We start from the raw sequence: 25723 nt of genomic DNA, 5'->3' as shown, positions 1-25723 counted from the left end.
TTACAGGTGTGAGGTGAGATCTCATTGTGGTTTTGTTTTCCATTTCCCTGATGATTAGTGAAGTTGAGCATCTTTTCATGTGTCTGTTGGCCATCTGGATGTCTTTTTTAGAGAAATGTCTGTTCATGTCTTCTGTCCATTTTTAATTGGATTATTTGTTTTTTTGGTGTTACATTGTATAAGTTTTTTTAATGTATTTTGGTTACTAACCCCTTATTGGATATGTCATTTGCACATATCTTCTCCCATTCAGTAGGTTGTCTTTTAGTTTTGTTGATTGTTTATTTCACTGTGCAGAAGCTTTTTATTTTGATGTAGTCCCAATAGTTCATTTTTGCTTTTATTTCCCTTGTCTCCGGAGACATATCTAGAAAAATATTGCCATGGTTCATGTCAGAGAAATTACTGCCTGTGCTCTCTTCTAGGATTTTTATGGTTTCAGGTCTCACATTTAGGTCTTTAATCCATTTTGAGTTTATTTTTGTGTATGGTTTAAGAAACTAGCTGTCTCATTATTTGGCATGTAGCTGTCCAGTTTTCCCAACACCGTTTGTTAAAGAGACTATCTTTTCCCCATTGTATATTCTTGCCTCCTTTGTTGAAGATTAATTAGCCATATAATTGTGGGTTTATTTCTGGGTTTTCTATCCTGTTCCATTGATCTGTGTGTCTGTTTTCTGTGCTAGTACCGTACTGGTTTTTTATTTTTTTAAAGATTAATTAATTTATTTTAGAGAGAGGGAGAGGGAAAGAGAATCTGAAGCAGGCTTGGCACTCGCGTGACTCTGAGATCATGACCTGAGCTGAAACCAAGAGCTGGACGCCCAGGCGCCCCAGGACCATACTCTTTTGATTACTGGAGCTTTGTAGGATAACTTGAAGTCTGGGATTGTGATACCTTCAGTTTTGTTCTTCTTTTTTAAGATTGCTTTGACCATTTAGGGTCTTCTGTGGTTCTATAAAAATTTTAGAATTATTTATTCTCGTTCTGTGAAAAATGCTGTTGATATTTTGAGAGGGATTGCATTCAATCTGTAGACTGCTTTGGGTAATATGGACATTTTAACAGTATTTGTCCTCCCCATCCATGAACATGTTTAAGATTTTATTTACTTATTTGACAGAGAGAGAGAGCACAAGCAGGGGGAGTGGCAGGCAGAGGCAGAGGGAGAAGCAGGCTCCCCACTCAGGGAGCCTGATGTGGGGCTTGATCCCAGGACGCTGAGATCACGACGAGACCATGACTTGAGCCGAAAGCAGAGGCTCAGCTGACTGAGCCACCCAGGTGCCCCAGCATGGAATATCTTTCCATTTGTTTGTGTTATCTTCAGTTTCTTTCGTCAGTGTTTTTTGGTTTTCATAGTACACGCATCTTTTACCTTCTTGGTTAAGTTTATTCCTAGGTATTTTATTGTTTTTGGTGCAATTGTAAATGGGTCCGTTGTCTTTATTTCTCTTTATGGTATTTCATTATTAGTGCATAGAAATGCAGTGGATTTCTGTGCATTGATTTTGTATCCTGTATCTTTACTGAATTCATTGACCAGTTTTAGTAGTTTTTGGTGGAGTCTAGGGTTTTCTAGATATACTATTGTATCATCTGCTCATAGTGAGAGTTTGACTTCTTCCTTACCAATTTGGAAGACCTTTGCTGTGGCTCGGACTTCGGGTACTATGTTGAATAAAAGTGGTGACGTCCTTGTCTTATTCCTGACCTTAGGGGAAAGCTCCTAGTTTTTTACCATTGAGTGTGAGGTTAGCTGCAGATTTTTCATAGATGGCTTTTATTATGTTCAGGTATATTCCCTCTAAACCTACTTCGTTGAGGGTTTTTATCATGAATGGGTGTTGTACTTGGTCAAATGCTTTTTCTGCATTTGTTGAAATGATCATATGGCTTTTATCCTTTTTCTTATTGGTGAGTGTATCATGTTGATTTGTGAATATTGAACCACCCGTGTATCCCAGGAGTAAGTCTCACTTGATTGTGATGAATGATTTTTTTTTTTTAATGTATTGTTGAATTCAGTTCGCTATTTTCTTTTTTTTTTTTTTTTAAGATTTTATCTATTTGACAGAGAGAGAGACAGCGAGAGCAGGAACACAAGCAGGGGGAGTGGGAGGGGGAGAAGCAGGCTTCCCGCGGAGCAGGGAGCCCGATGCGGGGTTCGATCCCAGGACCCTGGGACCGTGACCTGAGCCGAAGGCAGACGCTTAACGACTGAGTCACCCAGGCGCCCCTCAGTTTGCTATTTTCTTGAGGATTTTTGCATCTGTGTTCATCAGAGATAGAGGCCTCTAGTTCTCTTTTATTGTGGCGTCTTTATCTGGTTTTGGTATCAGGGTAATGCTGATTCATTCATAGAATGAATTTGAAGCTTTCCTTCCTCTTATTTTTTGGAATGGTTTGAGAAGAGTAAGTATTAACTCTTCTTTAAATGTTTGGTAGAATTCACCTGTGAAGCCATCTGGCCCTGGAATTTTGTTTGTTGGGAGTTTTTTGATTAGTGATTCAGTTTCACTGCGGGTAATCGGTCTATTCAAATTTTCTATTTCTTCCTGATTCAGTTTAGGGAGGTTATGTGTTTGTAGGAATTTATCCATTTCTACTCTATGCTAGCTTGTTGGCATATAATTTTTCATAATATTCTCTTATAATCTTTTGTATTTCTGTGGTTTTGGTTCTCTTTCATTTCTGATTTTGTTGATTTCAGTCCTCTTTTTTTTTCCCCCCATGTGTCTGGCTAAAAACTTAGTCAGTTTTGTGGATCTTTTCAAAGAACCAGCTCCTGGTTTCATTGATCTGTCCTATGTGGGTTTTTTTTAGCCTCCACATCATTTATTTCTGCTATAATATTTGTGATTTCCTTCCTTCTACGGGTTTGGGATTTTGTTTCTTCTTTTCCTAGCTCCTTTAGGTGTGAAGTCAAGTTGTTTATTTCAGATTTTTCTTGCTTCTTGAAGTAGGCCTGTATTGCTATAATCTTCCCTCTTAGAACGACTTTTGCTGCATCCCAAAGATTTTGGACCATTGTGTTTTCATTCTCATTTGTTTCCATGTACTTTTTGATTTCTTAGTTGACCCATTCATTGTTAATGTTAGTAATCTCCTTGTATTTTTGTTCTTTCCAGATTTTTCCTTATAGTTGATTGCTAGTTTCATAGTGGTGTGGTCAGAAAAGATGCATGGTATGACTTTGAGCTTCTTGAATTTGTTGAGACTTGTTTTGTGGGCTAATATGTGATCTGTTCTGGAGGATGCTCCAAGTGCACTTGAAAAGAATGTACATTCAGCTGTTTTAGGATGGAATGTTCTAATTGGATCCATCTGTTGGATCCATCTGGTCCAGTGTGTCATTCAAAGCCACTGATTCCTTGTTGATACTCTGTTTGGATGATGTATCCATTGATGTTAGTAGGATGGTAGAGTTCCCTACTATTAGTGTATTACTATTGATTACTTAATGTTTGTTATTAAATGCTTTTATGTATTTGAGTGCTCCTACTTAGGGTGCACAAATATTTACAATTATTATGTCTTCTTGTTGGATTGCCCTCTTTTTTTTTTTTTTTTAAAAGATTGATTTTATTTATTTGTCAGAGGGTGAGAGAGGGAGCACAAGCAGGGGCAGAGGGAGAGGGAGAAGCAGACTCCCCACTGAGCAGGGAGCCAGACGTGGGGCTCCATCCTAGGTCCCTGGGATCATGACCTGAGCCAAAGGCAGATGCTTAACTGACTGAGCCACCCAGGCGTCCCTGGACTGCAGTTTTGAAAAAAGTCCTATTGTGGGTAAAATGCTGCCAAACAGGATCTCATGCTACAGAGAAATTGTTCCTGAAAGAAGAGTCAATCCATGCGGCAAACATCAGGGTTGTCTTACTTTCAGAAATGGCCACAGCCGCCACCACCCTGATGGGTCAGCAGCCTGAAACATCAGACAAGACCCTCCACCAGCAAAAAGAGGGAGAGGGAGAAGCAGACTCCCCACGAGCAGGGAGCCCGATGTGGAGCTCCATCCCAGAACCCTGGGATCATGACCTGAGCCTGTTTCTCTCTCCTTCTACTCTGAATGACAGCCTTGCTGGATAGTCGTCTCAGCTGCACTTTTTTCCTTTCAGTGCCTTGAACATACCATGCTGTTGCTAAGTATCCCCGCAAAAATCCGTTCATAGCCTTAGGGGGGGATTCCTTTGGATGTAACTATTCTCTCTCTTGCTGGTTTTGTTTTGTTTTGTTTTGAGAGAGAGGGCGGGGAGAGGGGTAGAGGGAGAGTGAGAGAGAGAATCTTTTTTTTTTTAAATTTTTTTATTGACATATAATGTATTACTTGTTCCAAGGGTACAGGTCTGTGATTCATCAGTCTTGCACAATTCACAGCGCTCACCATAGCACATACCCTCCCCAATGTCCTTCACCCAGCCAGCCCATCCCTCCCACCCCCCTCCACTCCAGCAACCCTCAGTTTGTTTCCTGATATTAAGAGTCTCTTACGGTTTGTCTCTCTCTCTGGTTTCATCTTGTTTCATTTTTCCCTTCCTTCCCCTATGACCCTCTGTCTTGTTTCTCAAATTCCTCATATCAGTGAGATCATATGATACTTGTCTTCCTCTGATTGACTTATTTCGCTTAGCATAATATCCTCTAGTTCCATCTGCGTCATTGCAGATGGCAAGATTTTTTTTTTTTTTTTGATGCATAATATTCCATTGTACATACATACCACATCTTCTTTATCCATTCATCTGTCGATGGACATATTGGCTCTTTCCATAGTTTGGCTATTGTGGACATTGCTGCTATAAACATCGGGGTGCACGTACCCTTTCGGATCCCTACCTTTGTATCTTTGGGGTAAATACCCAGTAGTGCAATTGCTGGGTCGTAGGGTAGCTCTATTTTCAACTTTTTGAGGAACCTCCATACTGTTTTCCAGAGTGGCTGCACCAGCTTGCCTTCCCACCAACAGCGTAGGAGGGTTACCCTTTCTCCGCATCCCTGCCAACATCTTTCGTTTCCTGACTTGTTAATTTTAGCTATTCTGATTGGTGTGAGGTGGTATGTCATGGAGGTTTTGATTTGGATTTCCCTAATGCCGAGCAATGTTGACCACTTTTTCATGTGTCTGTTGGCCGTTTAGATATCTTCTTTGGAAAAATGTTTGTTCATGTTTTCTGTCCATTTCTTGATTGGATCATTTGTTCTTTGGGTGTTGAGTTTGATAAGTTCTTTATAGATTTTGGGTACTAGCTCTTTATCTGATACGTCATTTGCAAATATCTTCTCCCATTCTGTTGGTTGTCTTTTGGTTTTGTTGACTTTCTTTTGCTTTGCAAAAGCTTTTTATCTTGATGAAGTCCCAATAGTTCATTTTTGCCCTTGCTTCCCTTGCCTTTGGTGATGTTTCTAGGAAGAAGTTGCTCAGCGGCTGAGGTCGAAGAGGTTGCTGCCTGTGTTCTCCTTTAGGATTTTGACGGACTCCTGTCTCACATTAAGGTCTTTCAACCATTTGGAGTCTGTTTTTGTGTGTGCTGTAAGGAAATGGTCCAGTTTCGTTCTTCTGCATGTGCCGATTTTCCCAACACCATTTGTTGAAGAGACTGTCTTTTTTCCATTGGACATTCTTTCTTGCTTTGTCGAAGATTAGTTGACCATAGAGTTGAGGGTCCATTTCTGGGTTCTCTATTCTGTGGTGAGGGAGAATCTTAAGCAGGCTCCACACCCAGCACAGAGTCTTATCAGTCCCACGACCCTGAGATCATGACCTGAGCCAAAAATCAAGAGTTGGATGCTTAACCAACTGAGCCACCCAGGTGCCCTTTTCTTACTGGTTTTAAAATTCCCCCTTTATTAGTACTTTTTGCCATGTTAATTACTAAGTATTTTGGTGTGGACCTCCTTGGGTTTATTTTGTGGGGGACTCTCTGTGCCTCCTGCATCTAGATTTCTGTTTCCTTCCTCAGATTTGGGAAGCTATCAGCTATTATTTCTTCAAATATATTTTCTGCCCCATTTTCTCTCTCTTCTCCTTCTGGGATCTCTATAATGCAAATGCTACTACTCTTGATGGTGATGCTGAGTTCCCTTAACGTATTCTCATTTTTTCTTACTCTTTTTCTCTTTCCTGTTCAGCTAGCTTGTTTTCTATTCCTCTGTCCTCTCTAGGTCGCTGATCCATTCTTCTGTTTTCTCTAGTTTACTGTTTATTCCATGTAGGGTATTTTTAATTTCAGTTACTGAGTACTTCATCTCTGATTGGTTCTTTTTTAAAAATGTTTTCTCTCTCTGTCAGTGGTCTCACTGAGGTCCTCCACTGTTTTCTCAAGTCCAGTGAGTATCTTCATGACCAGTACTTTAAATTCTCTATCAGGTGTATTATCACCGTTTTTGTCTTGCTGTGACTGTACCCTGTTCTTTGAGGTGGGACACTCTCTTCTGTCTCATTTTGTCAAACTCTCTGTGTCTCTTTCTCTGTGCTGGGAAAGTCAGCCATGTCTCCTGCTCTTGAGAGTCATGGCCCCAATGAAGAAGAGGTCCTGTTGGGCCGGGCAGTGTGGTGTCCCCTGCTCCCCAGGGCCTGGCACTTCAGCGAATGTCTCCTCTGTGGGGTGCTTGTGGCCTACTGCTCTGTGGCCTGGCCCTGTTTTCCTTCAGGCCACTCATCTGCAGTGGCTCTCTTTGCCTTTTGAGGGCAGGGTTTGGTCCGTGGGTTTTTGGTGGCCAGTCTGGGGCCGCCTTGGCCTGAGTGAGTCAGACCAGCTAGTTGTCAGAGGGGCACTGTCACCGAACCATAGGTTGTCCCCTGAGAAGCTTCTGTGGGTAGGCGGGCCCTGCAGTCTGACAAGATGCCTGCCCCCAGCCCACTGCTGGGGCTGCACTCGGACTGGTGTGTGTGGTTACCTTCCCTCTTCCGGGGGCAGGAGTCACTGTGGAGGGGTGCTGGCCCCTCTTGGGGCTGCTTGCACACTGCCAGGCTTGTGGCACCACTTTGGATGAGCTTGGGCCTAGGGCGTATTGGAGGGGTTAGGTTTGCAGGAGGACGCAGGGGCGGGGCTCCAGGTGCCGCCAGTGGGGATGTGCAGTGGGCAGGGAGCGCTCCTGTGGGGCCGGCAGGCAGGCAGGCAGGGGGGGGCCGCAGGAAGAGTACGGGAGTGAGGCGCCCGGTGCTGGCAGGGTGCGGGCCGGTCCACTGTGGGAGGGACGCTGTAACCGCCCCGGAAAACCCCTGCAGAGGCCGGGGTGGGGTGTCGGGGCCCAGGCCATTATTACTGTGCTGGTTCCTGCAGGTTTCTGTGTATCTTGGCTGGGGGGGTGGCAGAGGGAAATGGCACCTGCCAGCTCTTTTGTTCTCGGAAAAGTCTCCCAAGGATCCCTGCCCCTCCAGTGTGGGCTCTGAGATTAGTAAACAGCCCTCCCTCCCGTATACCCCAGGCGCTTTCAACCTGCTGCTGCTTTGCTGTATCTCCGTGAGGCTCTTGTGCGGTCTCCATTCCCTGCCACCCTCCAGCTCCCCCAGAGCTGAGCCGCTGGTTTTAAAGTTTCAGGGGCTCCACCCCACTGATTGGTAGGGCCTGTCTGGTTTTCAAAGCCCGATGTTACGGTGACTCATCTTCCCAGTGCAGATCCTGGGTGCCTGGTGTGGGGTCTGCTCTTCTCCCCTCTCTGCACCTGGTGCGTTTCTCCCTCCTGCGGACAGCCCTGCGGGTCCTTTGGGCTCCAGACCATGTCCACCCTTCCTGTCCCTCTTTGATGTGCCCGTTCTCTACATTGAGCTGTAGAGAGTCTGTTCTGCCAGTCTTTGGGTCCTTTTCTGGGTTGTTTACACTCATGTCGGTGTTAGCTTAGTGTAACTGTGGGATGAGGTGAGCCTAGGAGCCTCCTACTTTGCTGTCTTCCCTGGAAGTAAGATTTAGCATAATTCTTAAAGGCCCTAAGATTTTCAGAATGGTCCGCGAGCATTCAGCTTAAAGTCACCAACTGCATTGGCCCTGACAAGACGATCAGCCTGTCCTTGGAAGCTTGGAAGACAGGCACTGACTTCTCCTCTCTAGCCAGGAAAGCCCTAGATGGCATCTTCTTCCTGTGGGAGGCTCTTGCATCCACACTGAAAATCTGTGGGTCAGTGGAGCCGCCTTCGGTAATGACCTCAGCTCCATCTTCTGGATCACGTGCCGCAACTTCGCCTTGCACTTTTACGCCCCGGACACGGCTTCCTTCCTTAAACCTCAGGAACCGATCTCTGCTAGCTTTAGACTTTGCTTCTGCAGCTTCTTCCCCGCTCTCCACCTTCACGGAATTGAAGAGGGTCAGGGCCTCGCTCTGGGTTCGGCTTTGGCTGAAGGGAATGTCGGGGCTGGTCTGATCTTCTGTCCAGAGGACTGACACTTTCTCCGTATCAGCAGTAAGCTCTTTGGCTTCCTTATTGTCTGTGTGCTCAGGGTGCACGTGCAGTTTCCTTCAGGAACCACCTTGGTATTCGGAACTTGGCTGTTGGACACAAGCAGCTTAGCTTTGGCCAGCCTCCGCTTTCAGCATGCCTTCCCCTTGTGTGAACACGTAAAGGCCGCTGGAGCGTTGTTACTGGGCCCCTCTCTGGGAATGGGCCGAGGAGAGGGGGAGACAGGGCTTAAGTTGGCCGGCTTGTGGTGCCCCAGAGCAGTTAAAGAGTAGAACCGAGGATCACTGGTCACAGATCACCATGACCAATAATAGGAACGACGAAGTTTAAGAAATGGTGAGAATCGTGACAGAGACATGAAGTGCAGCCCCGGGTGGGAAGAGGGTGCGGTGCCATGGACGTGCCGACGCAGGGTCGCCGCCCGCCTTTGGTTTGTGAAATGCCCCATGTCTGTGGGGTGCGGTAAGTCGAGCTCTGCCTGTGTTTTGGGTGCCCCTGTGCTCTGGCCTCCACCGGTGCCCGTGACACGTGGGGCTGCTAGTCCCACGCCCGTTCTGTGCTGTCTCTTCGTTTGGCCTTCAGCACGTGCTGGGACTCGCCTGCTGCGGATCTGTGTGCGTACCCCACCTTGGTTGGCTGCGCGTTGGCTCCGGAGACTAATGCTTTCATCAGATTTGGGAAGTTTGGGCCTTTCTTTCTCTCTCCTTTTCTTTTTTCTTTCTGTCTCTCTTTCCTTTTCTTCCTCTCCTTTCTTTCTTCCAAGATTTTATTTATTTGAGAGACAGAGAGCGCACAAGCAGAGGGAGAGGGAGAAGGAGGCTTCCTGTGGAGCAGGGAGCCCGACACAGGACTTGATGCCAGGACCCCAGGATCATGACCTGAGCCGAAGGCAGACGCTTCACTGACTGAGCCACCCAGGTGCCCCAGGGGCCTTCATTTCTTCTGAAACTGTTTTGGTTTTCTCGTCTCCGGGCACCCCCATTACACGTGTATGAGTCTGCTCGTTGACGCCCCACTGGTCTCTCAGGCTCAGTTCACTTTCCTGCATCTCTTTGTTTTCTTGGAACTGAACAGTTTGTGTTTATTTTCAGCTCCATTGATTTTCTGCCATGCTGGATGTGCTGCTGACCGCCGCCTGGTAGTTTCTGTTTATCGAAACACTGGGTGCAGATGTGTTCGCAGAGCTGCCTCGAAGTCTTGGTCAGCCGAGCCCCCCAGTTGGCACCTCTGAGGCGGTTTCTCCTTAACTTCCTTTCCCTGACTGTGGGTCACACTTCCTTGCTTTGAAAGTCTGAATTTTTTGTTGAATACTCAGTATTTTAGTTACTAAGTTGTAGCAGCTCTGATTTCTGAATTTTTTTTCCTTTCTCAGAGTAGCGATGGTGATGGTTTTATTTCCGGGGGTTTTTTAGTACCTGCGTTGGCCTGAATCTGAAGGTTGTCTTCCACATGCTGTGGGTGGCTGGTGTCTGAGCTCAGTTTTTTCTCCTTGTTCTCATTGTTTCTGGCTTCCCAGGGGCCACGCCTGCATCCACACAGCACAGATGTGTCGGAGGTTGTGCTTAAACACGGCCAGCTTGAACGTCCTCCGCGGTCTGTTCACAAGCGTGTGTGGGCTTGGAGTGCGCTCAGCTTGCAGGCCGTGCTCTGTGTCCTGGGACTCGTGGGACACCTGCACTTGCTCACGGGCTCTGTTGTGGGCAGGGATGTGGGGTGGACGCACTCTTGCCCTGTTGCTTGCCGGCAGAGGGCCATGGCTCAGGCTGGCTGGACCGCCTATTGCTGGGTCACCTCTCTGAAGGAGCACGCTGTAAATCCAGCAGCCCCTTCTGGCAGAAGCAGTGAGGCTGCGGGTTTTCATGGCCTCTCCGCCCTGGTCCAACCAGCTGTCAGCAGGGAGAGGGTGGGAGCAGCCTGGATAGGATGCCCTGACTTTGATAGAGCGCACTAGCAAAGCTCTGCAGTTTGTCGTAAGCCTTTGGTCACTTTCGGGAGGGCTGCTGTGATTGTTGATGAGAGTTTTGTCCAGCTTGGTGGCTGTTTTAGGGATGGGGTTGGTCGACCTCACTGTGCGTGTGATAGGGACTCCCAGGCTCACCAGTAATGCTATGTGGAGAGTCGCCTGGCACTGGACAGACAGGAGGGGCCCAGCAGCAGGAGTCAGGTGCCCAGCTGAGGTCTGGCCCTGGGAAGTGGCATTAGGAACAGAATGAACAGATGGGAACAGGGTCAGCACAGGGTGGTTTTCTAAGATGAGCTCATCATGCGTACGTTTCGAACATCTGACATGGGAGCACAGGTCCAGAGATGCCGGAAGCTGTGCGGGGCTGTGGCTGGAAGCACCCAGAGCTACGGTGCAGACCTGTTGTGCCCTTAGGCAGGGCACCCTCACACCCAACTGAGAAAACACCTGTTACTCAGCAGCATATTTCAAACCCAGTGAGGGTGGGTCAGATAGCCTGGGAAAATATCGGTGTTGAGGTTGGATAGTGGGTACTGGGGTTTGTTGTTGTACCGTTCCCTTTTCTTGGGTGTGTGTTGGGAAGTTGTTCTAACTAAAAGGTAAGGAAAGGAAGTAGGCACAAATAAGCTGTTTCCTTGGAACAAGAAGAAGAAGGCGGGAATAGAGCAAGATGGGAGCGTGCCGTGGAAATGCTGAGTAGTGATTGTGACCTTCTCCTGATAGTGGCGTGGGCGGGCATCTAGGACAGTATCTTTCTGTCTGGAAAACTCAAGAGAATCTTGAGAGAGAAGGTGCGTGTTTGGAAGCCAGTAGCCACCTTCTGCAGAGGCAGTTTCAAAAATGGTGGGGAGAGACTCCCTCAAAAGGGTTGTTGTAGGTGCACACCGTCTGGAAATACCTTAGTTTCAGAAGGTGGGGTCTCCCCACCGCACGCTTTGCTGAGCCATGTGGAGGTTCTATCACAGGGATGGGATGCTGGTTGTCCCCAGAGAAGTCGATGGTGTTTTTGGATCTCTGCCAGAAGATGCTGAACTTCATGGGGGTGTCAGTGAGAAGACTGTGTAACAGGCAGTCTGACGAGGGTGAGTGAGGTCCTGGGCTGGGCGCCTGATGCCCCTGTGCCCTCCGTGTCGCAGTCGGGGCGGTGCCGGTCCTCTCCAGAGACACCGCGTCGGGGAAGAAGGGCCACCACTTGAGCCAGGTGAAGACCCCGCACAACCCCCTGGACTCCAGCGCCCCACTGATGAAGAAGGGGAAGCAGAGGGAGGTCCCCAAGGCCAAGAAGCCAACCTCGTTGAAGAAGGTATGCGGTGAAAGCACGCGCTGGCAAACCTCACTTCCTGTCTGTGTTACGTCTTAGAGCTCTTAGTGTTTTTGGTCCTAACGTTCGCTCTGCTGGAATGTGCTTTCTCGAGATGCGTGCGCGACTCTGGCAGTGACCCCCTCCCTGAGTGGGATGGCAGAGGGTACGGAGCAGGGCGCCTCCACTCCTGGAGGCGAGCTCTTTTTCTTTTAATACTCGGCAGGGATGCAGACAGAGGACCAGGAACGGGGGCCGTTGTGCTCTCCTTGTTCACCCTCGCTGCCCTCCTCCTCCCCTGGGCAATCTGGCTGGTGCTCCGATTCTGGAATGCGGGTTCTGTTGGGGCTGCCGCAGCCCCTGCTGTCTGGCCTGGGTCCTGCGTGCCCGGCTCTGCACACCTGGGGGACATGGGCCCGGCCCCTGGGGGAGGGAGGGCATGTCGCTGCTGTGAGGGCGCAAGAAGGCACGATGCCTGCCCACTGAAGTTGGGTGGCTTAGTTTGCAGAAGGGCTTATTTTTAAGGACAAGTATTATTTAGGTATTTTAATCGCTTACTTCATTTTAAAGATTATTTTGAAAGAACGGCAGGAGAGAAAGCAGCAGCGTCTCCAAGAAAACGCTGTGAGCCCAGCTCTCGCCAGTGATGCCGTACCGGATGGTGAGAGCGGTGGTGACGAGGCCCTCGAGCCGGCCGACCCCTCAGGTACCGAGCGCGCTTGCTTGCTGCCCAGGGGAGCCCTGCAGCAGGGGCAGGGGTGGGCACGGCGGGGGAGCCCTGTGTGGCTTGAGGACTTGTCACCTTTGTCATCCTGCCGAGGGCCGCTCCAGACACGCTGCCCCGTGAGGTGCGCTCAGGCCTTCTCTGCCCTCAGCCTGTGTGCCCAGCATGGGGGCGGCTGTGCCCTGACTCGCTTCTCCGGGGTGTTGCAGGAGGGCCGGAGGCGTCGCCGTGCTCTGCGCCCGTGCTGGAGGGCAGGTCAGAAGAGCTGCCGAGAGCGGAGCTCCAGAAGGAGGTAGAGGGCTGCCACCTCGTTCCCAACGGCGCTGGCTGCCCCAAGATCCACAGCCGGAGATTCCGGGAGTGAGTGACCACAGGGCCGTGCCCGCGTGGGGCCTGGGGCGGGGTGTGCTCGCTCTGGTGTTGAGCGTGGGGCTGTCCTGCGCCGACCTGCTCAGGCCGCCAGGCCAGGCCCCGGCTTTCCTCCTCGTCAGAACCCACGTCAGGGCCACCTTATCTGCTTCTGTGAGGTCCTTGTCCTCACGTGCTGCTGAGGTGTGCGCTGGGGGGCTGGGCAGTGCAGTGACACCTCCCTTTCACGGTCTGGTGTCTCTGGGTAGTTTCTGAGGGGACTCTGCCTGCTCCCGTCCTACTTCTCTTCAGGGCACATTCCACATGTGGGTCTCTGTGGGCAGTAGCTGCCACGGAGCATGTGGCGGGCCATCGGGGGGCCGCGGGGCGCAGAGCCTTTGTCCCTCGTGGTCGGGAGCGGGGAGGATGTGAAGTCTGACCATCAGGAGCCCCAGCTCTGCGGCCGGGCCGCTCCTCGCAGGGATTCCCGAGGGGCCCCCGCCAGCGGGCACCTTGTCTCAGTTACTGCAGCCAGATGCTGAGTAAGGAGGTGGACGCCTGTGTGACGGATCTGCTGAAGGAGTTGGTGCGCTTCCAAGACCGCATGTACCAGAAAGATCCAGTCAAGGCTAAGACCAAACGCCGACTCGTGCTGGGGCTGCGGGAGGTCCTCAAGCATCTGAAGCTCAGGAAACTCAAGTGCATCATCATCTCTCCCAACTGTGAGAAGATCCAGTCGAAAGGTACCGAGCACTGTGGCCCCCGGCCTGGCTGCTGGGGCGGGTTTGGTTTTCTTTGTTCGTACCTGAGGGCTGTGTTTGCAGCTTCACCTGACCACCCAGTGTCCTGCTCTCGGAGGCAGCCAGGCCCCTGTGGGTGCCGGCTAATGGTCCGGCCAGTCGGTGCAGGCCTCTGGCGGGGCGGGGTGGAGAGGAGGTGGGGGGCCTCCAGAGCTCACGCTGCGGGAATCCTGTGACCGGCAGCCCGGCAGCCCGGCACTCCATTGCCAATTGACTTGCTCAGTCTGTGAGCACTCCCGGCTTGTCCAGGGGCTTGGCCACTTTACCGGCCCCGGCAGGTTGGCTGTGTTTTGTGGGATGCAGTGGGCTGGGTGAGGTGACGGACATGGGCTGTGTGTTAGAGGGACAGGTAGTCAGCAGCCTGTGTCCTGTGTCTTCATTTGCCGGGGGGCCGAAGGGAGCCTTCCCCGGGCACGGGCCTCTCTCCCACGTTGGACAGGTCACCTTGCAGGGCCGAGTCTGGATCCTACACTGAACTTTCCTGGTTTCCGTTTCGCAGCTGGAGACTTGAGGTTTCCTGGCTTGTGTGGGGCCCCCGGGGCCTGAGAGCAGCCGCTGGACCTGCTCACTGCCCGGCCAGCTCGCCCTGGTCCTAGCTCGGGGCAGGCCCTGACACTGGAATAGGGCAGAAGGGGACTTCGGGCCCCTGTGGTCCGGCTGTGTGTTGGCCGCGCCCCTCCCTTGGGTCCCCTCACAGCTCTGGGCTTCAGCACGAGTCTGCCCTCCAGCTCCTGGCCCATGGCCTGAGCCTCCTCCAAGACCGCTGGTGCCCGGGGCACTCCACAGCTTCACCTGGGCCCCTTGGGGCGCTCTGCACCTCCCTGCGGCTGTGCCCTGGGGGCAGCCTCCCGGCTCCTGCTGGGGAGCGGGCTGTGCTGACGCGGCTCGAGTGCTGAGGGAAGGCCTGTGCTGGGGCTCGCAGCCCAGCCTCCCGGCTCTGCGCCCGCTCTCCGTCGTCCTCCCTCCTCTCTGGAGGCGGCTGGGCGCTGCCCTGTGCCCGAGGCTCTGGGAGGAGGGCGGGTGGCTCACGGGGCCCCCCTGCGCTGCTGTCCTCTCAGCCTTTCCTTGGTTCTGTTTTCTGTTAAGGAATCCTCTAAGCTTCAGCAGAGTTCCCCATTTCTGCTATCATTTCCAATTTCCGGGAGCAGTTTTGTTGTCCTGAGGCCTCCGTGTTTGTTGCCGCCGCTGCTGCTCTGGGGCCAGATGGGCACCCTGAGTCTCATGCAGAGAGGGTGTAGGGGTGCGTCCGCCCCTAGAAGCGCAGGGCCCGGCGTTGCCTGGGTGACGCAGGTGCGCACGCCAACTGCCCTCACCTCCTCTGAACGTCCGTCTGCTGGAACGTGCCCGGACGCTGGGCTGTAGACGGCGGGCTCGGGGCTCCCCCACTCGCCCCGCCGTCAGGTCGGCGCGCCCAGTCGTCCGTTTGCGTCCCAGCTTCCTGCCCTCGTCTCGGGTTCTCCTGTGATTCGTGTCTTTAACAAACAGACCAGGGAATGAGTATGTGTGTGCAGTGGGCACCACGCCGTGCTTCCCCTGTGAGCTGCCTTTCTCCTGATGGGGGGGTTGCCTGGCTCGAGAGGCATCTGCGTTGGCGGCAGGTTCAGCTGCGTTCGTCGTCATCCGTTCTTGTGCGTGTTTTTATTTGAGGCCGAAGGAACTTGATTCTTCTTGGAAATGTCGCCAATGGCTTGCAGTATTTTAAAGGTGGAACTTGGCATCCTGGCCTTGGGCTGTGTGGAGTACCGTGTGCGGAGCGGCATTTTGCCTGGTAATGCTGAGCTTGAATTGTACGTGGCACTTGTCTTGAGCATTTTGCTTGTTCTGAGTGTGTTGTCGTCAGTCCTGGGAAGTGGGCCCTTGGAGATGCTTTCAGCTCCCACTGAGCCTGCGGGCTGGGTGCTGGGTGGAGCAGAACTGTCTAGGCTTGCCACTGTCAGGCCCAGTCTCCCAGAGTCTCTCCCAGGGGAGTCCCACAGGATGCGCATGTGGGGTGCCGTCTGCAAGGATGAGCCTCCTCATTCCCACCCCGTAGCCCCTCTTACCAGTTAGCATGGTGGGTGCCCTCCGGAAACCCAAGTCCTGACGTCAGCCACAGGCCACCTGGAAAGCAGGCCTTTGAAGGGACAACAGCCATGGCGCCACTGCGCGGAAAGCATTTGTGGTCAGCCCCGGGGCTGGGGGACACGAGGCAGAGAGAGACCACGTGGCAGGCGTCAAGGGGCACGGGAGTCTCCGGTGGGAAGTTGGGAGTAACTGTAGTTCTAGCTGAGGCTCTCGCGCCCCTCTCCCGCCGTCTCCCGCCTGCTTTCCCTGCCGGCCCAGAACTGAGGTCTTCCTTGAGTGTCTGTCCCCAGAGCTTGCTTCCTCCTCTCCTTCCTCGGTCTTCAGGTGGACCTGGGTCGGGCGTGGGCAGAGCTAAGGGATGTGGGGCCTAAGTTCATCTCTGGTGACACCGGCTGCAGAGTGACGTCCCGGTTCCCAGAGCAGCGGATGTGCTATTTTCTCTTGAAAGAACATTGGATGATCCTACAATTAGTGCCAGGTGACAGGGCCACAGGAGACATTTTCTTCTCCGGCAGATGTCGTGGGCCCTGTCCGTAAGTCCGTCTGCACGCAGGTTGCTGGGGCCGTGCCGTGCGGTGAGCCAGGTGCTAGGTTTCCTTTCAAGGAGTAAGCCCCCCAGATGCCTGCAGCCCCCCAGAGGCAGCCAGCATTGCCACATTTGATGGGTCCTTGGTAGTCTGGGTAGCCAGAGAGGTCTGGCGTCCCGGCGCTGTGGGCCCCTCGCGGGGAGCTCACCAGCAATCTGGGGACCCAGCTGTGAGCACCGTGCGCACACTTGCTTTGCTCAGACGGTACCGACAGACATCCTGGCTCTTTCCAGACGTCTACAGCTGTGAACAAGGACGCACCTTGCATGCTGTCCTTTCTACTTGTGGGAACATCTCTGTGAGGCCTCACCGAGAGCGCAAGGGCAGGTGCATCTGAGGGTCCATGGGTTACGCCCCTGCTGCTTGTTCGAGCGGTGCACCCAGCGCGGCTCGTGCCCGGTGCCCGGCTCCAGCTCCGGCCCCGGCTCCGGGGAGGCTGTTTGCATTTTTCTTGGGAGGGGAGGACGAGCAGCCTCTTTCTTGTTGAAGAGCTTGGTGGTTTCAGTGAACTGTTGGTTCATGTTCTTTGCCCATTTGTCTTTTGGGATTTGACCTTTTTAATAGTGACATGTGGCTTTTTATATAATAAAGCTCTTTGGGTAAGAGCTGTAATTGTTATTTTGGTTTGTCATTTGCCTGTTTTTTAAACGTTTTTTGGCTGTGCAGAGACTTTGGGTGTTGTTACTATACTGATGTTTTTTATTCTTGTGATTTTATTGCGTTTAGATTTTATGGCATTTCTCCACCTTAACACTCCAGGATTATTAGTAGGTTTTTTAATATTGTTTTTCTGGTTCTTCCATGTTTTCATTTTTGTTTGCTTAGGTAGACTGTATTTCTTCTCAGAGGGATCTTTCCAGAGGCCGACCCAGTTGCCCTTTCCCTGCTGCCTCACAGTGCTCCTTCCGCCAGAGCCTCCGTTCTGCACCCCGCATCCCCACCTTTACGCTCTCGTACCCGATGATGCTAGCCTCATGTCATCTTCCTTTTTCAAAAGGCTGGTTCTCACTTGTGTATTTTTTTCATATTCTTTATTCTTCAGGAGTAAGCGTATTTCAAAGTTTTAGGTTGACACAGAATTGGTCTGTTGTGCCTGGGATGAGTATGGCCGAGGCATAGGTGCCTCCATGTAAATGTTCTGTTGTGTCTCTGGAGCGCCTGGAAGCCGCTCTGTGCAGCTTCTGTACTTGGGACAAACCTGTTCCTGCCTACGGTGATCTTCCGTGGCTGTCCGTGCGCGTCCTCTCTGGCCCCACTGGCCTGTGTGAGGACTCGTGATTTCCGCGTGACGTGTGCACAGACACACACGTGTACTTCTCCCGTAGTAGAGATTCGGGGCTGCTGGGCCCCCCGCGTGGCGGGCACATCACCTGCACGCACAGCCCCCCTTGGTCCTTCTCACCGTGCCTCTCCCGCTCTCCCGGCGCACAGACCCTACCTGGCACCTTGCTTGGCAGCAGGGCGGGTGGTGGAGGGCAGGGAGCCCGCGGCCGGGCCCTGTTGGCATCGGATACTTGGCGACCTCTCTGCTCCAGGGTCCCATCTGTGCGGGCGCGGCCCCTCCCTTGCCGGGTTCTTGTGCGCACACAGGAGCTCGTACTCGATAGGCAGTTAACCAGTGGCCCAGAGCACAGTGAGCGTTCGGTGACTGTTCACTAAGTGCAGTACTGTGATTTATAAGCGACACCTATTTGGTCACTCAGATGACCAAAAGAGATTTCTCCTTCCTGTTGGGTTTTTGTCTTCGGTTTCTGCCTCTCACCTTCTAATACTCTGGATGACTACGGTAAAGGTGTTATGGTAACGAAGGTGACCTTCGGACCTGCCCAAAGGCAGGGCCTGGCTGCCAGGGGGGCCAACCAGGTAACCGGGGGCTTGGAAGCTCGGTCCCATCCCCACCCCACCCCTACCCTTGGCCTCCGTGCGGGCGGCTGGAGGTTGAATCAGCCAAAGGCCAGTGATGCAGTCAGTCCTGACTGTGGTGAAGTCTCCCTAATCCCCCCGGACGGGGCTAGGAGAGCCCGCTGGTCGGTGCCCGGGGTCGGGTTGGCGGGGAGGAGTGGTGCCGCAGATGGGCAGGCCCTGCGTCTCTGCCCTGGCCGGGATTGCGGTGCCGGTCCCGTCCTCAGACTGGGCAGACGCAGGAAGTGATTCCCTGCGGTGAGTCCTGTGAGCGTCTAGCCCATGACGGGAGTGTGAGGAGAGCATGTCGGAGCCCGCAGCGGGCAGCCCTGTGGTCAGAGGCTCGGGTGACACTGAGGCTTGGCGGGCCCAACGCGGGCATGGGCGGGCCCGCGCTGCTGGTGTCTGAGGTTTGCTTGGTGCTGTGGGTGCCCACCTCCCGCCCCATGTTGGGATTCGGGGCGGGGGCTCTTCTAAAAGACGGAGGCCTCACTTCCCGTTAGGCTAATGACAGAGGGGTGTTTTATTCCGCTGAGGATGTGTCTCTTCGGGAGAGTTGATTTCTCCCACGTGGCTGAGAGAACGATGCCCTTGCGGTAGCGGCCTTGTCCTGGTGGTGTCAGGCACGGCCCGCTGGGGGGTGTCGCCACGTGCAGAAAAAGCCCTTTGCGGCCAGTATCAGCGCCACGCCGCGTGAGACGCATCTCCCTGTCGTTCTGTTGTCCCTGACCAGGTGGGCTGGACGACACGCTGCACACCATCATCGATTACGCCTGTGAGCAGAATATTCCCTTCGTGTTCGCGCTCAACCGCAAAGCTCTGGGGCGCAGTTTGAACAAGGCCGTTCCCGTCAGCGTGGTGGGCATCTTCAGCTACGACGGGGCCCAGGTGAGCTGGGGGTGTCGGGGGTGGGAGACACGGGCTCGCGTGCAGCGTCCCCACAGGCAGCCCTGAGCCTGGGGGCGGCAGGCTGGAAGGCAGGACGGCGCATCCCCTGGGGTCAGGGGTGTCACCCGTGCGCTCCCTTCTGCCGCAGGACCAGTTCCACAGGATGGTCGAGCTGACGATGGCCGCCCGGCAGGCGTACAAGACCATGCTGGAGAACGTGCGCCGGGAGCTGGCCGGGGAGCCTGGGCCCCCGGCTCCGGCCAGCCCGCCCGTGCAGGGCCCCGGCGGCTCGGCGCAGGACGGCCCCCCTGCCCCTGCGCCCGGGAGCGAAGAGCCGTACTACAGTGAGTGCTGGGGAGGGCTGAGCATCCTCAAGCTCCGCGTCGACTGAGGAAGGGGCAGAGCGCCCGGATAGCGGCAGGGCCTCTCGGCGGCAGAAGGCCGGGTTGGTCCCAGCTGTCGTCTTCGGGCGGGGCTCAGACCTCGGGTGGCACCTGCAGAGTGCGGCCTTGAGCCCCGCGGTGTCCCCGGTGGAAGGTTAAGGCCAGCGGGCGCCGCGGGCTCACGGATACCAACAGAGCGGGGCGGCGGGGGTGGGGGGGTGCCTGGGGGGGTTCCTTGCCAGGCCCGTGTAGGGGCCTGAGCCCCTGGGCAGCGTGCTTCCCAGTCGAGGCTGCCCCGACTGTCCCCGCGTGTCGCTCAGCTGTGCCACGTTGTCGTTTTTAGTTGAAATCTGGAGAAGACACCTGGAAGCGTACAGTCGCTGTGCTCTGGAGCTGGAAGACTCGCTGGAGGCTTCAACCTCTCAGATGATGAACCTGAATTTATAGAAGAGTTGTTTGTGTGTGTTGTGTGGGGTGAGGAAGGGGTGCGTGAGACTTCGGGGCCTTCCTCTTCTCAGGTCTCCGTGGACCTGCTGTGTTCTGTGTGGCTGCTGAGTTGGGAGGTGAAGCCAGGATGCGTATCCCGGGAAGGGGCCCTCGGCTGTGCTGGTGGGAGCCTCGCCCAAGAGCCCCGAGATGCAGCTTTGGATCTGAGCACACGGAGTCTGGAAAAGCCCGGACGTGTAGCCCCCTGAGTTCTCTGCTATGAAGGAAACCCCCTCCGATGCGGAAGAGCTGAGCCGTGTCAGTGTGTGGAAGGCGCCGGGGCCGGGTGGTGGGGGGTGGGGGCCTTTCTCCGGACCTGGCTTTTTGGCCGCAAGATTTGGGGATACTTGGGAGGGTCTGCTAAAATGAGCCTCAGAAGGAAAATCGGTTCTCTAACCTGTGACCTTTTGACATGAATTACTCATTTTTGTCTTTATTTTTCAAAGAAGCCGTGTATATTGGAGTTCCTAAATTTCAGTTTTGATAATCTGCAGATGTTTTCTTTCTTTCGTAAATGAACGTATTCTGAATGTGGTTTCTGTCTTGGAGGCCAGCAGGATAGAAGTTTGCTTTCATACTTTGCTGTAAGTAAGAGGGCTTATTTATTTTGAATAAAGAGCGATGATTTGGTCACCCCGCCGTCTCAGGCTTCTCGGGGTTCCTAAGTCCCAGTGCAGCCCCTCAGGTGCGTTGTGTGAAGGGAAGAGGTTTGCGATGGGGACGCTGCCTCTGCCCGTGCGCCCCAGTACCGTCACCCAGGCGGCGGCAGGACGGAGCTTCGCCGCCGGGCGCGTTCGGGGCGAGCCGCGGAGCACATTGGCCTTGAGCGCACCGTGAGGGGCGATCGGTCGTGTCGGGCGTCGTACGTCTGAGAGGCGAGTGGCCCGTGGTGAGGTCAGGGCGGGCCGTGTGGCCGGGGTGGGGCGGGGGAAGCAGCGTTTGTCCTGTCGAGCGCACACCTGCCATTCCTAGCGCGCCCGCTTCTCAGAGCCGTTGGAGTGGGGGCCGTGTGATGCCCCGGGTTTCTCGGGGGAGCCGGGAGGAGCGCACAGGGCAGGGCTTTCCCGCCCTGCGTCACCGGGTGCCCTGTTCACTGTCGTGGGTTTGAAAATCGGAGCTGGGAGAGGGGAGGCCCTGCAGTTCACCTACAAGGAGAGCGTGACGTTTACGGTTTACGGCTGGCAGCAGGGGATGCCGGCCTTTGCTGAGCGCCCCGGCCCCGGCCCCGGCCCCTGCCGGGTGCGCGGCGCTGCTCTGGGGGCAGAGAAGCTGAAGCAGAGCAGGGAGGCGTGAGCTCTGCGTCGGCCCCGGAGGGTGCGCTGCTCGGGTGACTTACTGCTGGGGTTGGCCCGGCCACGGTGTCCCTTCCGTGGCAGAGGCTATGGCGGCCGGTGACGCCCCTCCCAAGCACACGCTCTGCTCACTGTGTTTATTTCTGTTTATTTTCTCAACAGAGCAGAAAACCCAAACTCCTAAGCACGGGTCCCACCAGAACCCTCCCCACTGGGCTCAGGGCACACGTCTCGTGGTGGTGTCGGCGTGAGGTGCTCCGGCCGCGTCCAGACCCGGGGCCAGTCTGACGGCCGCAGGGAGCAGCCCCCGGGAGGGCCTGGGCTGTGGAGCCCGTCCTGCGGGAGCTGTGACGCGTGCCCCCCGGGCGCGGCCGGCGCTCTCACGGGCGACGCTGGTGCGCTGGGTGCTGGCCTGTCGGGCGGACCCGGCGTCAGAACGGGGAGTCGGGCGCAGGCCGCACTCACAGGGAGGGACGGCTCCGTCTTGAACAGAGGCGTTGGGTTTGCGCAGACCGGTGTCCGGGTGTAGCCGTCGCTCCTTCAGCAGCACGTGTCCGCGGGGCCCAGGCTGCGCGGGTCAGGCCTTCGTGTCCCACACGCACGGCGCGCCCCCAGGGTGCAGCGCTCGTCAGCACAAGCTCCCCCCAACCACCCCGTGGCACCGCCAGGAGCAGGACGGACCCGCCGGCGCCACCACACGCGAGCTCAGGGCACGCACAGAACCTCGTGGAGCAGCTCCCATGCTTGGTGACGCGCAGAAGCCCACAAAGCCTTCAGTGCCCGGGAGCTCCTGGAGGGTGGGGGGCAGGGGGGGATACCTCCTGGTCCCTCGAGGTGTCAGGCCAGTTCATGCCACTGGTGTCGCCGGGCCTGGCCCCTGGCGTGTGGGAACTCAGGGCAGGGCGAGCTGCACGCTCCGGGCCAGGACAGTTCGGCAAAGGCAGGCAGCGACGCGGCCCAGCAGCGGTGCTTCTGGAAGAGGAGCCGTCACGCACACCGCTGTCCGCACGGTGTCCGCACACAAGCCGCGGCTTCTTAACCGTCTTGGTGTCCGTTTCTGCCGGACAGACTCTTCTGTGCCTCGTAAGCACCGAAGTTTTTAAAACCGTTCTGGCTGCTGTCGGAGAGGTTGAGGTGGGGCCACGTCTCAGCAGGCCAGGTGGCCTCCACTGTCCTGGGGCGTCTCCGGGGGTGGCGTGGCCAGGGGCAGCAGCCTCGGCTGATGTCTACAGGCGGTCCTTGTCACAGCTTTCCTGAAAGAACATCGCAGCCCCCTTTGAGTTCCTGGCAGAACAGAGGCCCTTCTTGCCGCCCGTGCGCCACTGTCCTAGACGCGGGAGGGGGCCTTCGGGGAGGGGGTCCTGCGTGGGCTAAGCTGGAAGGGATCAGTGGGAAACGCCCAACCTGTGTTGGCAACAAGGAGAGGCCTTGGGGGGCCACCGAAGGGGACGTTTGAAGGCCTGTAGTCGAGCCATGGGGCTCATCGTCCAGTAACTCCCAGGCCTGGTGGCTGCTCAGATGGCAGCAGCAGCGACTCCGGAGTGAGGGACGCCTGTTCTGCACCCCCCTCCCCCCCAACGTGCCGGGACCGGGCTCCCTGCGGGCTCAGCAGTCACCCTGCTCGGCCAGGGTCCAGCCAGAGCCAGCGGCCCTGCCTGCACACGCACCCCCCGACTGGCGTCTCCTCGAGACGCCCCGCCCTGCCCCCGCCATGCCGACGCTCCCCAGGCATCTGCCCGGAGCTCAGAGCTGCGGGCTCCAGGAAGCAGAACGGCTCCGTGGGCCAAGCCCCAAGGCAACGGACGCCCTGCCGGCCCCTGCCCGCCGTCGGCCTGGCCACGTACCCACGCCTTCCTCCAGCTCCGCATCATGCGGTCATGCTCCCCGGCCACAGCCCTCCAGGCGGCGAGCTCTCTGGTCCACTGCTCCTGGTGGGTCGCCTCTGCAAGACAAGGCGGGGGAGGGGCCAGGTGTCAGCCTCGCAGGCCCTCGTGGCAGCCTGGGTTACTGAGGCCATCCCGAGAGCCAGGTTTTGGGTGAGGTGTTTGCTCCTCCAAGCCTGCCTTCCCCAGGCCACCAGCCCCAGTAGCAGCTGTTCCCCGCGGTCACGCTGGCCCTGTCCTCACCTCGCTTGAATTTTCTACCCAGGCAAGAGAGGGGCTGGCTCCCTACGTCTTGGGGCTGGTGCTGCCTCCCCTGGGAGGCCTGTCGCAAGTGAGGCCGGGGAGTCCGCACGGCTCAGCAGGCTGGCATCCCAGGACGCCCAGCTGCTACCTGCTCCGCGTGGCCATGTGGGAGCTTGAGGTTTTGGGAGTTACATGCGGGGCTGTCGGGACGGCACGAGCCCAACAGCCGTAGTTTCTCTGTCAAACTGCGTCCCTGATCCGGCCCGCGGCTCATGTTGCTAATTCCATAAACGGGTGCTAGGGACCTGAGCCCCAAGACACAAAGCAGAACTCATTCTTCGAGCACAACTGGGGCCTGGGCTTCCCGGGTGGCCACGGGGTAAGGGACAGCGCTCCAGAGGTGCCTTTGGGGGTTCTTAACCCTCGGGGCTCTGCAGGGACTTCCGGTTCCCATCCTGCGAGAAGCCCTGCGTTCTCTTAGCCCCACGCAGCTTCAGGGGACATGGTGGGCTGGGCAGGCAAGCAGGCACCGGGCTGTCCCAGCTGCGCTGGCGTCTCTGGCCGCCTCGTGTGTGTGCGGGCCGCAGCGTGACTCGGGTGGAACCGCCTGCAATCTGTGTTGGGTCACGCTGCTCACAGGCTGCTGAGCTGGGTGACCGCGGGGTGGGGCAGAGCGGGGGAGGGGGAGCAGGGTCACCGTGAGCGCCCTCCAGCCTGTTTGCCGACAGTGCCTTTCTCGTGACTTCTGCGGGACCCCTCACAGTTTGTGAGTCATGTTTACGTGATGATTCCGATTGTCCTGATGGCAGCACGCAGGGCACTTCACAGAAATGGGAAGAACGGATTCTGGGCAGGAGTGAGTATTTGCAGCTTTTTTCTCTCCCCAAACTCACACCAGAAGGATGGGCCTTTTCAGCATCTCTCAGCACAGATGTAAATTCTTGAGAACGGACTGAGAAGGGGCGCCTGGGTGGCTCAGTCGTTAAGCGTCTGCCTTCGGCTCAGGTCATGATTCCAGGGTCCTGGGATCGGGCCCCACATCGGGCTTTCTGCTCAGCGGGGAGCCTGCTTCTCCCTCTGCCTCTGTCTCCCCCCTGCTCATGCTCGCTCGCTCTCTGTATTTGTGTCTCAAATGAATAAAAATCTTTAAAAAAAAAAAGGATGGACTGAGAATAGGAGGGGAACCACAAAAACCTGGAAGTTGAAAGCAGAGGCACCGGTGGGGATGGAGCAGAGCCGGGAAGGCTGAATTCTAGGCCGGCAGCAGGGAAGCTGAGGCACACCCTCCCAGAGACGTTCGGGCGCTGGATAGGCTGTCACATGCACATTGCCTCCAAGGCTGTTTAGAAGCGGAAGCGTGGCCCCCAAGGCCGCTCCCCGCTCTGCACCGCACCAAGTGGTCCAACATCTGGGAGGATAGTTCCAGAAAGAGCACAGGACATAAAGTGGAGCAGAGTGAATGCATGTTGAGGAAAATCTCCCGGAGAGTGAGGGCAGGCTTCCCGGCGGCATGGGCCCGGCCAGGCCTGGAGACACCGAGGCGTGAGTGTTCCCCGTGTGGATGGCAGTCCCGGAAGGCCACGGGCGGAGCGCGTGGAGCTGGCAGCCATGGGGCGAGCGTCCGCGTGGCGGGGGAGGGCTTTGAGGCCAGAACCGCACAGCCAGCCAGCTCCTCTCGGTGTGGAGACCGAGTGTGGGGGACCTCGGGCTCTCAGAACGCGGACCTCCCGGCCCCGCCAGACAGAAACCCGGGTGAGACGGGGCGGGCACATGCACGCGGGGGCTGGTGTGGGGGGCCGTGTGGATGGGGCGGCAGCGGGGGTAGGAGGGCCGCCCACTTACCGTGTCTCCTGACGGTGACCTGCGCTCTGGAGGTCTTGTTGCCCGCGGAGGAGAGGACGGAGCAGCGGTACTCGGCGCTCTCTCGGGTGGCGTCCTGCAGCCAGCTGAGCACGTGGGTCCTGCCATCGAGCAGCACGTGGGTCTGCGTGGGGACACACGTCTGCAGTTCACGGCCATTCTTCTCCCAGATGAAGTGAACGTCCGCAGGACCTGGGGACACAGACACCTCTCCGGACCTGGTCCTGCTGCCAACACCTGTGACCAAAGGCTCTGCCTCCGCGCGGCCACCTACTCTCCCAGCACCTAATGGGAGGGGGTCCAGCCAACCTGGGGGTGGGGCGACTCTCAGGGGGTCAGTACGGGGGCCAGGGCGTGGAGCAAGGCTGAAGGCTCCTCTGTCCCTGCCGCCCCCTCCTCCCTGCTTGTGCCCGGCGTGGACAGGACCAGCGGCTGGGTTGGGAGCCATTTCTCAAAGTGGGATTCTACCTAGCTGCCCCCCAAGGTGGGAGGACGTAAGCTGCAGTGTCGTGGAGGACGGTCGTCAGAGCAAGGGCTGCATTTCGCCGAGCAGGGAGAGCACCTGCAGCCAAAGGGTTAAGCCCAGGACCCAAAGCCGTGGCAC

General features: G+C 55.7%; 1 protein-coding gene across 5 annotated transcripts in view; it reads left to right on the top strand.

Annotated features, from left to right (window-relative positions):
- Positions 1–20474, top strand: part of SECISBP2 (SECIS binding protein 2) — a 48018-nt gene extending 27544 nt beyond the window's left edge. For 3 of the 5 annotated variants that reach the window (XM_035029200.1, XM_035029199.1, XM_035029196.1), the window contains 7 exons: positions 11496–11662; positions 12230–12365; positions 12593–12743; positions 13254–13474; positions 18818–18972; positions 19121–19316; positions 19874–20474. In XM_035029200.1, coding sequence (XP_034885091.1) covers positions 11496–11662; positions 12230–12365; positions 12593–12743; positions 13254–13474; positions 18818–18972; positions 19121–19316; positions 19874–20064 — 1217 coding nt within the window. In that variant the 3' untranslated portion in view covers positions 20065–20474. Of the gene's footprint in view, positions 1–11495; positions 11663–12229; positions 12366–12592; positions 12744–13253; positions 13475–18817; positions 18973–19120; positions 19317–19698 lie in introns of all 5 variants that reach the window. The other 2 variants (XM_035029201.1, XM_035029198.1) reach the window with 1 other exon arrangement.
- The last annotated feature ends 5249 nt before the right edge of the window (positions 20475–25723 follow it).

Source organism: Mirounga leonina, unplaced genomic scaffold (genome assembly GCF_011800145.1).
Source record: "Mirounga leonina isolate KUSES-001 unplaced genomic scaffold, KU_Mleo_1.0 Mir_224, whole genome shotgun sequence".
Classification (NCBI taxonomy): Eukaryota; Metazoa; Chordata; class Mammalia; order Carnivora; family Phocidae; genus Mirounga; species Mirounga leonina.
Note: the sequence above shows the minus strand (reverse complement) of the source record. Positions and strands in the feature narration are given on the sequence as shown.